Raw genomic sequence first — 17,129 nt, forward strand, 5'->3', positions numbered from 1 at the left:
TCACACACTAGCAAATAACAAACTTTAGAATATGACTTTGAACTTAAACATTAAGCCCATGTTATTTTTTAGTGGAACAAGGCTCTTAAAGGTTTGTCATTGTCTTAAAACAAAATAGCTACATGTATCATTGAAGCAAAAAGTAAACAAACTTGCATGATACAGTAAAAAAATGCGTTATCTAAACTGCCCTTAAATAAAACGTGAACATGATGCACATGATTTATATCTACGCTATCTATTTTTGTGAAATACTTAACGAAATCTTATTTGTATGATAGAACAACGTTTAAAAATGAATCAGACAACTTTAAATGTATCTGATCTGACAATATCGGCCAATATAACAACTGTTAGTGCTTCCTTGTCACTTTTAGGAGGATTAATAATAATTTGGTCGTACCGATGTATCCCTGCAACACGAAATCAAGTTCGTGCCATGTTAGTGGCTCTTACTGTTGCCGATATGATGACTGCTTTTGGCCAGGAAATAGCCGGTATAAGATGGTACAACCTTGGTATGAACAACTCCACAACATCGGACACTTTATGCGAAGTTCAAAGTTTTTTGACAACATTTTCATGTATGGCATCATTCTTTTGGACAACATTTATAGCGCTTTACCTATTCATTTGTGTTTGGTATTCGACAGATCTACTTTTGTCTAGATCGCAACGTTTCCTGTTGCAATGTATTGCATGGGGAATCCCAGGTAAGTTTTGATTCTGAAACGTTCTTATCAAATTATTTAATAGTGTAACGTTATCTACTTTGAATTTCTCAATCCAAATAGTGCAGCTTTAAATCCTAGAGTAATTTTTGTTATGAAAAAAATAGACATCTATTTTCTTTCATCATATTTTGTTCAATCATAGATACTTTTGAGTATCTACAATGCTTAAGAAAACTTTACTATTTCTATTATATTAAAAATGTTAAATTTTAGATTAATCAATAGAAAACGTTCCTCGATATACGTTATTATTTTTATATATCAAATCTTTAATTATTAAAAGGCTCCATAGAATGGTTTTATAACATGCAGAAGACAATTCTAAATACCGATAGTTTTGGAGAATACAAAAGCCATTATTAATCGACTGCTGAAAGCATGCTATTGACCATAACTATGCTCACTTTGAATTAATAGAGCGCATACATATGTATTGCAACTCTCTGCTGAAATAATAAACTTATCAATGAACATTCTTACAGCAAGTATACTATTTTTAAGTTCTTAAAATATAAATTTTATTATTGCTCGTTTAATCTGTAAATTAGTGAAAGGAGGTTTTTTTTTAAACTTGCTTAATCGCTTCTCCAAATTGGATCCTTATCTTTCTTGAATTAGAAATGTTATGGCGTAATAATTTTCGTATTTCATTATTTGGTGGCTGATATTGTAGTTTATGTATCTTACCCGGTAAATAGCCGACAAGTTGACAAATCTTCGAATACGATTTCATACATGTTTTGTACGAAATCATTTATTATTTTTTATTATTTGTCTATTTTTTTGTTCTTATACAATGTCATGGAATTCTAGAACACACATATGAACAAAACCATGTCTTTGTAGGAGTTATAACATCAGCAGCATTGGCTTATGGAGTTCTCGGAAATAATGGTTTTGCTTTAAATGGAGTTTGGTGTTGGCTTAATAAAACATCTAAAGACAAATACGGAATCCTTTGGATGTTACTAACAGGAAAAGGCTGGGAAATACTAACTTACCTGATTACAGCTTCATTGTATATTTTACTAAAAATAAGAACATTCTTTAAGGTATGTAAGCACAGCCTGTTTTCCATTGATTTGCCCGGAAGATAATGTTGTTTTAATAGCATTACTGAAATGGTATATTATGGATACATTTTCTTGGTAGAAAAATATGTCATTTGTCATCTAACTTAGTTGTTAACTTTCTAAAATTACTACATCTAGGATTACCTCGGACGGCTTACTATGTTTGACCTTCAGTAGTTTTGGTCTCCAGTGGAAGGTTTTATTCAAGAAATAGGAGTTCTGTGAAAAGAATTTATATCATGAATTTCGAAAAGCGAACATGTTAACCGAAGTTCAACTTACATTCCTGCTTAACGTATTCACATAGTTATTTAAAATTACTAGATGAAAAAGAACACCGATTGAACTGCATCTTTCAATTATTGAGTAGCAAGCAAAGGCATCATCGCCTATAATAAGATTATAAGATATAAATTGTTTTATTGAGAAGAATATCAAAATATGAAACAAACATGCAAAATGTTATATTAAAAACAATTAAGATTAGCATAAATCCTGCATTCTTTTGTCTTTTTTTTTGATTTATTGAAATAGCTCTTTAAATAAAATAATAAAGGTCACATTGAAATGCATGTTTCGTTCTGTTTTTTTATATCTAAAAAAAATCTTTTTCAGAGAAGACGCCACAATTCTTATCTTTGGAATCAAGTCAGCAATGGGCTTCGAAGGGAGGACGAACTTTTTTGTTTTACTTGGTTGATCCTTTATTGTCTTAGGTTTTGGGGAACGGCTAGATTTTTTATCAATATTATTGACGATGGCAGTGATCCAAAAAGCTTGTATTTTGAAAATTTTAAATTGGCATTACTATTTCTTCAATCATATGGAGATAGTGCGCAGGCTTTTTGGAATTTCATTTTATTTTGTGTCTTTGATAATGCTGTTCGTTCTTTTAGTTTAAACAATTGCCTTTCTTTTTCACCTAATGAAATAGCCTCTTCTGATATTTGTTCCCATACTCAGGAAAGATTAGATACAAATATACAACATGACAACGAACAGAAACCTCTGTTATATAACAGAAAACTATAACATGGTTCTGCCTTTTCAAATAAATATTTATTTTAATTTATACAGTATATAGAAAAAAAAGACAAATAAGTCATTTACAATGTTAATTAGCACATAAGAAATATTTTGAATGTCAGCGTCATGTTTGGTTTATGTGAATTAGTTTGTTCAATAACAACATCTAATGATTAATATACGGTTTTTTGTGTCTTACTTTTATCATATTAGTAAGTCTATATGAAGTTGTAATTTTATAATTTTATAGTTTGTGGTTTGGGTATTTTTTGTGTTTCACATATCCTTATCAAGACAATAACAATCAAAACCAAGGAGTAAACAAAGACTCAAAAATCCAAAGGACATTTACATCAACAGTTATAAATAATAAATAAGAAACAACACGAACTCCACTAAAAACCGGGAGTGAAATCAGGTGCTCCGGAAGGGTAAGCATTTCCTGCACCGTATACGGCACCCGTCGTGTTATTTCTTTGTTCAGTTCGGTAATGATAGAAGGTTATTATGACTGAGGAAGAATATCAGATATGATTTCTGACACACTTTTGTCATAATGGCCAATAAGCTCATGATGGCGACCTTAACATTTCTTGAGTGATGACCTTACTTTGATTGATTCATAGCCCTTTCTATGTAATTCTTTATAACTTTCGGTATGTCACATTGACCGTTTTTTAATTGACATGTGAATAGATTTTGTCATTCTCTAATGTTTTGTATTTAAAGACAAATATGTTAAATTTCATCTGCAAAAAACCATACAAGCACACAAACAATTAAGTTTTCTAAATCCATCCCTAATCTTAACATATTAAGCTAATTTTTAACCTCACAATATTCTGTTAACACTTCAGAATAATACGTATCGTTTCTCTGCATTCCAAACAATTTGAATTTCGGATACTATAATGAATATTTGGCAAAATGTTAAAATGTTATATTTATCTTCTATTTTATTATATCATTTATTTTTATCTTATTTGTGATTCTTAACAATTATTACATGTGAATCTGTTTTTGTTCGTTTTTATCTATCTTCCGCTTTATGAACAGATAATGAACTTATCCAATGGCAATTGGCTTAAAATTCTGCACAGATAACAACGAATATCAAAGTGCGTATTGTGTCAACTTTGATCTCTTATTATTAACAACATGATGTGATACAATCTGTGAAAAAATATATATATACCGTACCACATGAACCAAATGTATGCATTTTTCGTTTTCGTTTTTTTTTTTTTTTTCTCTCTTTCAAACGACAGATCAGGTACGATACCATAAGCATTATAAATGAATTTTCAATATATAGTTAGACCGACGCGATATTCTTTTTCAACCAATAATAAACAACAAAAGAGCATTTAAAAAGATTGTATATACTTTAAATATGCGCATATTCCGTTGGTAATTGATGTATGACAAACTTTAAACCCTTATCATATTGAAACACATATTGTGCTGATTCAACCGAACACACTACATGTATGCCCAAGTAGGCAAAACATTAAAATGATACGAGAAACACCACAGATGTAACATACGTAGAATATGCAGGTATTATATGTTTCAATGACGTATATGAAAGAGTAGACATATAATATGGATCATTATATGTCATCTTAAGTCGTAAGGTCTTGTGTTCAAATCCAGGGGAAAGGGGGATAGGCATTCACTTTTGTTCAGGAAAGTATCAGACAGAAAGAACAATTGTGGTCTTATTCCCATGTTACTAAAAGTTTTGATACATTTGCATTTTTATGAAGTCAATAAAATGAGGAAAAGCCTTAAAAAGGAACAATTTTAAAATGCTAGATACATTATAATGTGGGCAGCAAATGATTCAAATGAGAGCAATACATCGACAATACATCGACAAAGACTAGTATCAAAACGGATAAGATATGTTTTACAAAGAAAAATATTCCATTATGTTTCAATTTTTATCGTTTAAAAAAAAGGAGAATGTTTTTTGTGATTTTTGGGTAAATCGTCCTTTTCAATATGTTTGCTGTTGTTTTTTAGTTTTGTTAAAAATATTCATATTGTTATAGATTATGAAATTGTTCTCTTCCAAATCTTATCAAAACCATCCATTAAACACTACAGTGCCCTGAAGTGCACAACAATAATTGACAATGACGTCCTTGACATTTTCAATGAACAGCAAAACTATGACGAAAAAAACGTCTGTTCACACCACATGGATTTCATACATAACCTGTGTGATGTAAATAAAGAAACAGAAGAAAATATGAGGACACTTACAATTCAAATACAGTTAACACAGATTAATGGAGGTAACTGAAGCGTATCTAATCTGATTTCATTAAATCGTAAGAATTATATAATGACGTACATGCTAAACGAAAATACAAACAGTGTAACAAAAGAGTTTGAATAGGAATGTAAGATGATAGGGTTTGTGATTTTGTTATTTCCTATTGGTCTCACACTAAGACAACTAGGCGGCTAAAACACGACACAGATATCGTGTAATAAGTGTTGATTTTCACAATATCTTAGGTTTTCAATTTTTTTTAAAGTACGTTTGTTTCAGTATCTTTTGTCTATTTGTAATGATGAAACGCATGTCAACACGACACTATTTACAACGTTCTAATGAGTTTCTTAGATGCTTTGAATTAGGATGACGGTCATATTATCATAAGACTTGACAGTGATCTTAACAAATAACAGCACGACGTGTTTCGTTCTACGCTCACTATCATTGAAACCATATTCAGAATAAGAAGCAGGAGTGATACCCTATTTCTTTTCTCGAAATGAAATGGATTGTTTTTATGTGTATACTGATCTTTCCAGTTAAATCTGCGAACGGTAAGGAGACATATGAAAATATTTAGATTCTATTCAGAATCAGAAAAAAAGCATTTCCAAGGTTTTTTCAGTCTTACCTGAGTACTGATTTTTAGAGATTAACAGAAAATAATTTTACGTATGATTGTAAAGGCTACATTTCGTGGGATTTAACATAGATATAAAAAATATGTATGATCATAAATCTAGATATAGGAAGATGTGGTATGAGTGCCAATGAGACAACTCTCCATCCAAATAACAATTTATAAAAGTAAACATTATAGGTCAGAGTACGGCCTTCAACATGGGGCCTTGGCTCACACCGAACAACAAGCTTTAAAGAGCCCCAAAATTACAAGTGTAAAACCTTTCAAACGGGATGTTTAAACATATTTAAAGTCATAAGAAACGAGTTTCTTGTATTTTTAATGTTGTCAAAATTTTTGACCAAACGCATGAATATAGACATGCATGTCTATTTTCTATTTAGATATTGCTTGATCTACCTTTAACATGATGCATGTACATATGTATCATAAGTTTAAATTCTAACTACCCTACTGCCTGTCGACACTTTCTTCATTGCACAAGTCATGACTTCTTTGATAGTCTATGACGTTTTAAAACACTAAAAAAATATAAATCGCTGGGATGCATTTTAATTGATTTTAGTCTCTGATGCATGCTTTATTGTTATTTATTTATTTTTGCTTTAAACGAGTTTTCAGCTCCCGCGAATACTCCCAAATCGTACTTTGGTGTTTACCTAGTATGTTGGCATAATCTGTAATACATTTCTGTTTTTCACTGCTAACTTATTTTGTAAGGAAAATCAACGAATTGAATTACAATTAAAATGTAAATAAATTATATATTTGAATTGTTTTTTCGTTGTAGCTTTTGTCTCTAAACTAGTTAAAATCACAGGACCAGAACGTAAGTTGCTATGTGGCGAGAGTAAGAACTACATTGTTGAAAATAAAATGAAATGTGTAATACAGTGTAGTTATAACATAGAATCCTGTACAAATTTGTCATTTAACTTGGAAACAGGGATTTGCACTTTGTTGAATAGTTGTTCACTAGCGTCCATTTCTGCACATGGCGATGCCGATGGAGGAGGTTATGGTTACAATTTCATTGGAGTTAAAGTTTCAAAATTTTAACTTTTTCCTTATATATGGAATATTGTAAATATTTAAGACATTCTGATGATCAATGTAAATAATAAATACATTCCACATGAGTCTATTGTTTATTCATTGATGATGTTTCATGCACATTAGAAAGCAGACCTGCATAGAATTATAAATTACCTCATGGGTTTTTAAAGTTTTCTTTAAGTAAAGTAGAATTGACAAGTTAGATAATTCAAACTTAAGAATACGGTTTAGAAATTAGATTATAAGATTTAATTTAATCCACTTGTATTAAAATACTATTTTGACGTGTATAAAGTTTTAATGATACATATATTATTGTACCGGATTTCTTGGGAATATTTGGACTTAATATTTATAGAAGGTTTCCGATGCAACAAATGCTTACCGAAAACTGAACACAAGCATTAAGAGTACAAGTTGCAATATTAATGCTATTTACTGATATAGTAATGATTGTGTTATTCATATTGGATTTATTGTTTAATGTAAATATTCCTTTTTTCAAATTGCTTCAGTGCTTGTCTTGTGAGTAATGTTTGACGACATATAACAAGTTCAGCAACAAAATGAATACCATGCGTTTTATCGATTTGAAGATTTGAATTTTAATACACCTCCTTATGTGATTAACTGAGAATAGAACTGCAAATCACAAACCTTTCATATTCTCAATCGATTCTTATTGTTATAAAGTGCTTATAATATGGAAACGAGTATCATACATCTGAAGGGTAAAACAAGATCACCCTGAATAAAACATGCAATGAGATATAATACACATATTACATTTATACCTCTCATCTATATCATAACATTGGCATTTCTATAAATGTTATAATTTTATAATGATTGAAAATTATATCAAGTAACTTGGAACAACGACATTTCACTCACGGGCACTTTCAATAGTAAGTGGTTATTTTTTTGTTTCCTGATGTTTTAATTCAAAGGAATATTACTGTTTTTTTTATATAAAAAGTCATTAACCTGTCTCTTTGGCATAAAACAGAACGTTTTCATATAATACAAACTAAGTATGATATAGAAAATATGTATCTATACGCGTCTAACATTTCACAAAATCTTGGATGAGCAAATGCAAATGATTCAATATGTTGCAATACAAAACTATTTCATGACAATTCCTTATTATAATAAATTTTTTAAACCTATGAGATAAACTGTTATCACAGAGATATGTCTCACCTTTTTTTAATTTTGATTATGCAAATGTTGAAATCAAAATAGCAATACTTTAACATCTTACACAAGATATGCAAATATTCAAAGTCAATGAACCATGACTGAGTTACATGGCTGAACAATCTCCATGTAAATGAGATGTGCCAATGATAATAATACTGCATACCAAATATCATTGACTTATTATATATAAGTCGTTCCCAAACCTAAATACAAACATTAACTTGTAAAATATGTAAAATATTCAAATTTAATGAACCATGAAGAGGTGTTGGGGCTATATAATCTCCATGAAAACAATACTTGCAAATGCCAAAAAATTTGCATACCAAATATCATTTACTTAACATTAGCAGTTCATCTGAAACTGATCTAATTACAAAATAATACATGTAAACTAAGATTAGTTTCAAAGTCATTAGACTGTGACTGAGGGGCAAGGCCAAATATTCTCCATGGAAATGAGATGTGCCAATGATTATACAACAGAATACCAATTAACATTGGCCTACCACTAATGGTTCCCCTTACACTGACCTAATCACAAACTAATCCATGATAACTTATAAAAAATGTCAAGGTCAACCTGAGTGTACACAAGTAATAGCCGTCGTGTTACACAAGACAAATATCCGATCATGTCATTATGAGTTACAAAATTTGGTTTTACCATACAAAAGTACAAATGAGTTACAAAATTGGGTTTTACCATACAAAAGTAAACTGGTGTTTTTGATTGTTAATTGATTCTTTACCAGAGAATCAGATTAACTAACACCAAAAGGGGAATACAAATTCAACAGTTTGCAGCATATTTTTTCTCTCTCAATTTACATAATTTACAAACATAAAACAAAATACAAAAGTTAAATTTAGGGAAATCATTGAAAGGCGAAAAATCACTTAGATTAGTTTGAATATGTATACATTATAGTCTGAACTGTGATTCTGTCGTGTTGGCATGTGTCTTTAGACTAGTAAAAACAACTGTATTCGAACAAAATTCACTGTTGCCCGAGTACGACATACGTTGTATTGAATAAAATAAAATGTGTAATACAACGTAATACCAACGTAGAGTTTGGTATGAGAATATCTTTTGATAGGAAAACAGGGATGTGTTTGGCAAATAATTGTGTAAACACGGCTAATTTCGATGTCGTTGATGACGTTGATGCTAATGTTGAAGGCCGTTTCCTGGATTTTATTGTCACCGATGTTCTTAATAAATGATTTAGAATCATAGACAATATTTTAATACATAACTTAAAGGCATTTCGACTATTCATAATGGTGTTTCTCCAAGTAAATTTCTACGATGAAACCTCGAAGCATCATGTAGAGTTCTTTAAAGCAACGCCACAAGTTGTTCATTACCAAATTATTTGACTCAAGATAGGTTGAGTTTGTCATTACCAACCTTCGTGATTCAAGATAGTCTGGTTTGGTCATTTCCAGGCTAATTGGTTCAAGATGATCTTTTTTTTCACTACCAGTCAGGTTTTTGAATTACCAGGATTTTTAATTATAAAAGTTAGTCTGATTTTCCCCTTACCAGGCTTATGCCATCAGCACCAACTTTACACATACAAATGACCTACAGGACTCTTATTTTGTCAGAGCTTTTGTAGAACGTTTCCCAGATTGCACGAAACCAAAGAGTTCTTAAATCATTTAGAAATAATGAATAAAGGCACATACAGTTACCTGATAAGAACTGACATATACCTTATCAGGAAATAATCTCGACTTGTTTCCTGTCAGAATGTCTATTGCGACGTACTCCATATCGTTACTAGTGCTTTTGACCTTAAGTGGTAAGTTGTTATATTGAAATGAATTAATCATCATATGATAATTCATAAATTAATTAATTGACTTTATATTTGTTGATTTTTTTCTTTAGAACAAATGTGGTCATTTTTGCTAGATTAATTTAAAAAAGGTCTATTTTGATTAGAAGTATCATTTATCAATGAAAAACATATGAATATATGTTTCATAAGTTAGGTGTAAAGCAATAAGAATTTCTTCTCCGTAAATAAACTAGTCCGTACTGATACAATTCTTATAACTTACATTATATAATCATAATACAAGACAATCAGTCGTTCATTTGACGTCATCGCATCATCGCATTCAAATTTGTGAGATCAGCTGTAAAACCGATGGAACGAATTTTATATCAAATCGTATAACTGTTTAAGATGCATATGTGATATTAACATTAACCTTTTTTCTTCACCAGATGGGCGTTTCGACAATATCTGTCTCTTCTCGGATGATTGAGATATATGTCTATTTAATCGTGAAAACAGCTGACGACGTTATTGCCAGATTCAAAACTGTTATCATGTAGTGTGATATTATTTTCTATCCTCTTTTTCCAGTATCCTTATGCCAAGCTGGCTGTCCATACACATTTAAGTTACATGGAGACTACTGTTACAGAATATTTAGTAAAGTTAGGGCGTCTTGGTTTGAAGCAAAGGTAAATTGACAATATGGTTAACAAGACATTTCGACACCCAGAGTGAGTGAGACAAATCAGCACCCAAGTCCGAAGACATTTCGGCATCAATTTTGGACATTTGTCTGGGTACCGAACTGTCTAGAATTCTGCAATATTCCCTTAACCAACTTATTTTCGCAAACACATTCATTCGTTTTACCTCTTTCTATCTGAGTTCGCAGATATTATTGTTTGCGATTATCTTAAAATCTGTATATATATTTATATATGAGACGATCAAAGGTTGAACAATTTGCGACGATGAATAATCTCGGTATCGTTCCACTTGCAAAAATATTTCATTTTACAGTATATGTCACGGAGATTTGTTTCAATGTAATGGCTCATAATGAACATTCACTGAATTCGCACACAATTTTGTAAAATAACTGGTAAATATTTATATCCCATATGTCATGATTACTAAGTTTATTATTTTATTTGATGATCCCATGATCTTCGCCTGTTTCTTTTTTTTTTTCTTTTGTGCATAATTGGTGATGTACCAGTTAAGAAATATTGTTTAGATTATTTACATTTGTGCATATAAAAAACACGTTAGGCCACACCAATTTAATTTCTTGTTCTACGGATTTTTGGACTCCAAAATTTGGGGCGAGCGAGCGATTTGAAAATTTTAATAAAAAAATATTTAATTTGCAAATTTTTGAGGCGAAGCTTGAAAGGTAAAGGCGAGCGATTATAATTTTTTTTTGTAAACATAAAATAATAGGTTTTGACAATATTAAAACTTGATTTATCACTTGTACTTTGACATTTCTTTAATTTCTGAAGTATTTTTTCCCTGTTCACCAAGAAATAATTAAATCTGGTCTATAGGGATTTTCTGGTAAAGAACAGAAAACCCTTGCCGTTTTTGGCACAACCTTTTTTTATCTTTTTGGTCCTCGATGCTGTTCAACTTTGTACTCGTTTCGGCTTTCAAACTTTTGTATCTGGGCGTCACACGTAGGTGTGGACAAAATACACTTCTGGCGTATTAATATTTTGAACTTGTTGCCTTTTGTTGGCTGTTGTTCGTGTGATTCTTTGTTAATTGTGTTCTCCAATTTATTTATATTGTAGTCCTGTGTTGTCATTTTGATGTTATATTTCACATGGACATAAAAGTGCGAGGTTTGGCATGCCACAAAACCAGGTTCAACCCACCATTTTTTCCTTTAAAAATGCCCTGTACCAAGTCAGGAATATGGCCATTGTTATATTATAGTTCGTTTCTGTGTGTATTACATTATAACGTTGTGTCGTTTGTTTGCTCTTATTTTTTAGTGTAAATTCACATTGCGATAAGACGTGTCACGGTACTTGTCTATCCCAAATTCATGTATTTGGTTTTGATGTTATATATATATTTTATATTTGTTATTCTCGTGGGATTTTGCCTATGTGTGTTACATTTTAGTGTTATGTCGTTGGTCTCCTCTTATATTTAATGCGTTTCCCTCGGTTTTAGTTTGTTACCCCGATTTTGTTTTTTGTCCATGGATTTATGAGTTTTGAACAGCGGTATACTACTGTTGCCTTTATCTATGTATGTGTGACTGACAATGAGACAATTCTCCATCCAAATCATAATCAGTTTGGGGGCAACCCCTTAATGTTATAAATATCCCTTTTAAATGTTTTATGAGGGATCAATATAAGTTAAAATATATTTGTTTGTACAAAAGGGCTCATATTTTCTCATAGAACTATATATCTATCTGGTATTAAATGGTCAAAACATGTCCAAGAATTTAGAAATATTCCTGGACTTTAACCATGTTAACACATTTACTTTAACAGTTTATTATTATTCAAAATTAGTGGACCCCTCTTTTAGAAAAATTTGTTTAAAATATGATGTAACTCTCCTCTTTTTGAGTACAAAATTCTAAGTGTTCAAAGGTTTTGTATAGAAGAACTATACAAATCCTTGGTATTTCTATTTTTTGTTTCTACATCAGTAATTAAAATGACCCCTTGTCTGACAAAAATGTCTGAGGGAGGGTTGTTCTCAACCTGATAATAATAAACACAGGTCAAAGTACGGCCTTTTACACAGGGCTTTGATACAGATCAAACAGAGCAAGCTATAAAGAACCCCAAAATTATTAGCGTACACAATTCGAACAGGAAAACCAACGATCTAATTTATATATCCAAACGGGAAAATACCAATGAACAACATCAACATGATCAACAAACAATAACTGCTGAACGACATGCTCCTGAATCAATCAGGACAGGTGCATAAACATGCAGCGGCTATGGATAGTTTTGTTTCGCCAGCATACAATATAATTGCAGTTGAAGGCAAATCCTTCAGAAGTTCTTTGTACTTTATTCTAACAACGAACATTTTTTGATAGGGAATATAAGCATGATAAGTAAGGGGGAAAGAAACCAATTTTTTGTTCTTCACGGAAATACCCGCTGTTATAACTTTTTATCGGAGCATTCCAGGTTTCATGCTGAAACAAATATTCTCACAGATGTTTACACAGTGTGGTGGGGTGCTTTTATGTTTAAAATCGTTATATACAGGTTAGACTGTGCTTTAACAAATGTTGATATCTTTTTATAATATTTACAATAAAAAAAAACGTTGCGGGAAATGGACATGATTACAATTCCGGATGCGGGAAGCGGGAATATAAAAAAAAATTAAAAAAATCTGTTTTGAAAAAAATAGGTGCGGGCGGGTCCGTCGAACAAGGGATCAAATTGGTGTGGCCTTAAAGGTTAAATCCCAAAAATACCGAACTCCGATGAAAATTTAAAACGGAAAGTCCCTAATCAAATGGCACAATCAAAAGCTCAAATACATTAAACGAATAGATAACAACTGTCATATTTCTGACTTAGTACTGACATTTTTGTCTTATGTAGAAAATGGTGGAATAAAACAATAACAAAAAAAACACAACACAACAGTTACTTATGTTATTTCACATGTATAAGTGTTTATAAAGGATCCATATTTACAGACATATTGCAATGTTGCTGGTGGTGATTTAGCAACTATAGAAAGCAAAGAGGAGGAATTATATATTGAGAGTGAATTACGAAAGGAACACGGGAATGGTAGGGAATTGTTCTTTTTACATTTTTTAGACATATTATTAAATTTAAAGAACGAGATTTACAAAGTTTGTTTTTCGCTGTTTATTGAAGACAAGTTTAATCAATTCAAAGCTTCTAGACTTGTACAGTAAATTCATCGCAATTAAAAGCAGGAACAAGTTATTATGTACTCTTTCTGGCAACATATTATAGTTATTGTTTAATTAGAGATCAATATCATGTACAATGGTGGTGAAATAAGCTGTACGGTTTTTTATGCCACACCTACAATAGTAGAGGGGCATTATGTTTTCTGGTCTGTGTGTCCCGCTTCAGGTTAAAGTTTTTGGTCAAAGTAGTTTTTGATAAAGTTGAAGTCCAATCAACTTGCAACTTAGTACACATCTTCCCCGTGATAGATCTTTCTAATTTTAATATCAAATTAAAGTTTTTATTCCTATTTCACGGTCCACTGAACATAGAAAATGATAGTGCAAAGTTTAGGTTAAAGTTTTGGTTAAAGTTTTTGGTCAAGGTAGTTTTTGATGAAGTTGAAGTCACACCAATTTGATACTTGTACACATGTTCCCTATGATATGACCTTTCTTATTTTCATTTCAAATTAAAGTTTTGACCCCAATGTCATGGTCAAATGAACATAGAAAATGATAGTGCGAGTGGGGCATTCGTGTACTATGGACACATTCTTGTTTTCAAAAAGGTGTATAATTAAAAAAGGTATTGTTCAAATCGATTGATCGGTGGGTGTTTAATGTTAAAGAGCGTCAACTGAATACTTATTTAGGGCAATATATGACATTTAAATAAGACATACAAAAGATTGCTACCAACATGCTTTCATGAATCGTATGTCCAAAAAGTGACGGGGTTTGATGTATGAACATACTGTATAGCGACGTATAAATACACGATCATACTTGTAGATAACTATTTTTTGGTAATCTTCTAACGGACTACTCGTAGCAAGAACATTCCTTTTTATGTGATATCCAAATATTTCATTCTGGGTTTTTTTTATGAAAGTGTCGGCCGGTACACCTGAAAATTACTGGTTAGATGGTAGTGATATTTTGACTGAAGGTGAATGGCGATGGATGTCAGAAGAAGGCGAAAGTCGTCTTATCACAGGATATACGTATGTAATTTTAAATATCTTTAAAGGTGTATCTGTTCTTTATTGACTCTTGTAACAAGATAACACAAATAATTTTCTTTTGAGCACAAATCTGTTAAGTGTATTGTTAAAAAAAACATGTTTATGTTGTGTATAGGATGTCTTTCAATCAATATTTTAGCGTTTGTGTTGTTCGCATTATTCGAAATTATTTATTTTTTTTACTTTTTCATTAAACAATGATATTTTTTGTCAAAATGGTGAACAAATTTGCAACAAAATAAAACTGTGATTCTTGACAAAACTTTAGGAGATGGGCACCAGGACAACCAGACAATGCAGGAACACAGGAACATTGTCTAGAAATACGATACACGTTTGGCGTTCTGTGGAATGATTATCAATGTCAAGTTCAACAGAACTTCATATGCAAGTCATCGTAAGTAAACAAATATAGTCTAAAACAAAAACTTTCCACTACCAAATCCATACATGGCTAACTTTTCCATGTCACGGCCGATGTACATATAGACTTCCATTTGTTGTATGTATAAAAAAAATCTCGGTCTAACATGGATATAACAATTATATTGGTTTATTTGCATAGTTACATTATGGAAATATAAATACATTATAGTCCAGAGTCTCGTACCAAAGTAATAGTAGGCTTGACATCTTCATTTGGTGAGTTATAAAAGAAAGGCGAAAGATACCAAAGGGGCATTCAAACTCATAAGTCGAAAATTAACTTGACAACGCCATGGCTTAAAAGAAAAAAAGACAAGCAACAGTACACAAAACGCAACATAAACAAAACTAACAACTGAGCAACACAAAATCCGCAATATAACCTGGATGGTATCTCATGTGCTCCAAAAGGGTAAGCATTTCCTGCTCCACATCTGGCGACTGTCATGTTGCTGATGCTCATCTCTTTTGTCGTATTACAACAATTTTCCATTTGTAAACAGGCATAAATCTAGAATGGTCATAGTGACACTACCTAATTTTACTCTTGATCTGTTAAAAGTTTTAAACTTGTCCCTAAATGTGTTAATAGTTTTCTGTGTGTGAACGTTTTTTTTTTACAATTCTTCTTTTATACAATGTAATTCACTGACTTAAATGACCTTTTATCTATTTTTTAGAAATGGCTTTGAGACTGGTGTTATTGGGTAGAACAGATCTAAGATCACTATTAATAAAGCAGATATAACCAATATAAACACTTGTGTGCAGACTTTCATTTTTCTTTCTCATGCACTTGTTTATTAGCTTGAAAAGAGACTCTAAATATAACTAATCCTTTGAAGGTCATTATACTTATTTTTGCTAAGAAAAGTATATAATTGTGATATCAAAGGCCACATCCTATGCAGGACATTGCACTTATTTTTTCTAGGAAAATTATACTTGATGTGATATCAATTCAATGGCTGCAGTGACCCTATTCAAATAAAAGTATACATTCTTCATGCTCCATATTGCCATGAGCTTGAGGCAAATAATTCCTTTCACTTTGGTAATGACAAATCGTTTCAGTAAGTTTTGTAATAATCATTGATTCTGATTTATATAGGTATTTAAAAGTAGTGTAAATGAAAAGAAGTAAAATGTTTATTTTGTCTTTAAAAATATCTTTAAAAACTTAAAATATCAGTCATGAAGTACTATCGTATAAAATTATGGTGGAATATTGCATTTGTAAAATAAAAAAAAATTTGAGAATTGAGGCAGAAGGTCAACAAAAGGTCTTCAATGCAGCGAGAAACTCCTGCACCCAGAGGCGTCCTTCAGCTGGCCCCTAAACAAATATCTATACTTGTTCAGTGATAATAGACGTCATACTTAACTACGAATAATACACAAAAAAACTAAAATTAAAAATTGTACAAGGCTTACAAAGGCCCGAGGCTCCTAACTTGGGACAGGCGCAAAAATGCCCTTCTTAGGACATAACAAAAATGAGATGTGGAATGGTTGCCAATAAGACAACTAACCACTAGAGAACAAGGAACAAGTAGGTAAACTACTATTTGGCATTGCACAACCTTCATGCTTGTAGATACTCATTGTAGGCATGACAGGTACAAACAGTATAAAGAATAAAGTTCAATAAATTCTCAATGTCATTTACGAAATTAAAGAAAATCAAAAGGATGTTTACATAAACTGGAAAAAAAACCTTTTTTAATGAATCAACCTTACATAACTTGCAAATGTAAAATCTAAAATTTAAAAAAATTCTAAATGGAGCTGATATACAAATCACCAAAGTTTCATGAGAACTGCTGTAAGCATTTTTGAGTTATTGTCCGAAAACTGAAAGATCCCTGTTTTTATGAATAATACCCTGTAACTTGGAAACGTAAAATCTCAAATTTATAAAAA

The 17,129-nt window shown here is 31.3% G+C and overlaps 2 protein-coding genes across 2 annotated transcripts; both read left to right on the forward strand.

Annotated features, from left to right (window-relative positions):
- Positions 1-275: 275 nt before the first annotated feature.
- LOC139498555 (G-protein coupled receptor 157-like) lies at positions 276-3,730 on the forward strand. The gene is made up of 3 exons (XM_071286993.1): positions 276-713; positions 1,581-1,786; positions 2,423-3,730. The coding sequence occupies exons 1-3, from the start codon at positions 296-298 to the stop codon at positions 2,837-2,839; spliced, it is 1,041 nt and encodes a 346-aa protein (XP_071143094.1). The 5' UTR covers positions 276-295; the 3' UTR covers positions 2,840-3,730.
- A 6,018-nt stretch (positions 3,731-9,748) lies between these two features.
- On the forward strand, positions 9,749-15,964 carry LOC139498557 (perlucin-like). Its single transcript, XM_071286995.1, has 6 exons — positions 9,749-9,842; positions 10,416-10,516; positions 13,528-13,624; positions 14,648-14,759; positions 15,049-15,177; positions 15,887-15,964. Exons 1-6 carry the CDS (start codon positions 9,791-9,793, stop codon positions 15,915-15,917), a joined length of 522 nt encoding a protein of 173 aa, XP_071143096.1. The 5' UTR covers positions 9,749-9,790; the 3' UTR covers positions 15,918-15,964.
- Positions 15,965-17,129: the final 1,165 nt, after the last annotated feature.

Source organism: Mytilus edulis, chromosome 12 (genome assembly GCF_963676685.1).
Source record: "Mytilus edulis chromosome 12, xbMytEdul2.2, whole genome shotgun sequence".
Lineage (NCBI taxonomy): Eukaryota > Metazoa > Mollusca > Bivalvia > Mytilida > Mytilidae > Mytilus > Mytilus edulis.

Excerpts from the sequence above, each read along its gene's own strand:
- LOC139498557 (XM_071286995.1), top strand. The coding sequence starts at position 9,791 with ATGTCTATTGCGACGTACTCCATATCGTTACTAGTGCTTTTGACCTTA. Across the intron at positions 13,625-14,647 it reads ACGAAAGGAACACGGGAATG|TGTCGGCCGGTACACCTGAA; the intron begins GTAGGGAATTGT and ends TTTTTATGAAAG. Across the intron at positions 14,760-15,048 it reads CGTCTTATCACAGGATATAC|GAGATGGGCACCAGGACAAC; the intron begins GTATGTAATTTT and ends ACAAAACTTTAG.
- LOC139498555 (XM_071286993.1), top strand. The coding sequence starts at position 296 with ATGAATCAGACAACTTTAAATGTATCTGATCTGACAATATCGGCCAAT. Across the intron at positions 714-1,580 it reads TATTGCATGGGGAATCCCAG|GAGTTATAACATCAGCAGCA; the intron begins GTAAGTTTTGAT and ends ATGTCTTTGTAG. Across the intron at positions 1,787-2,422 it reads AAATAAGAACATTCTTTAAG|AGAAGACGCCACAATTCTTA; the intron begins GTATGTAAGCAC and ends AATCTTTTTCAG.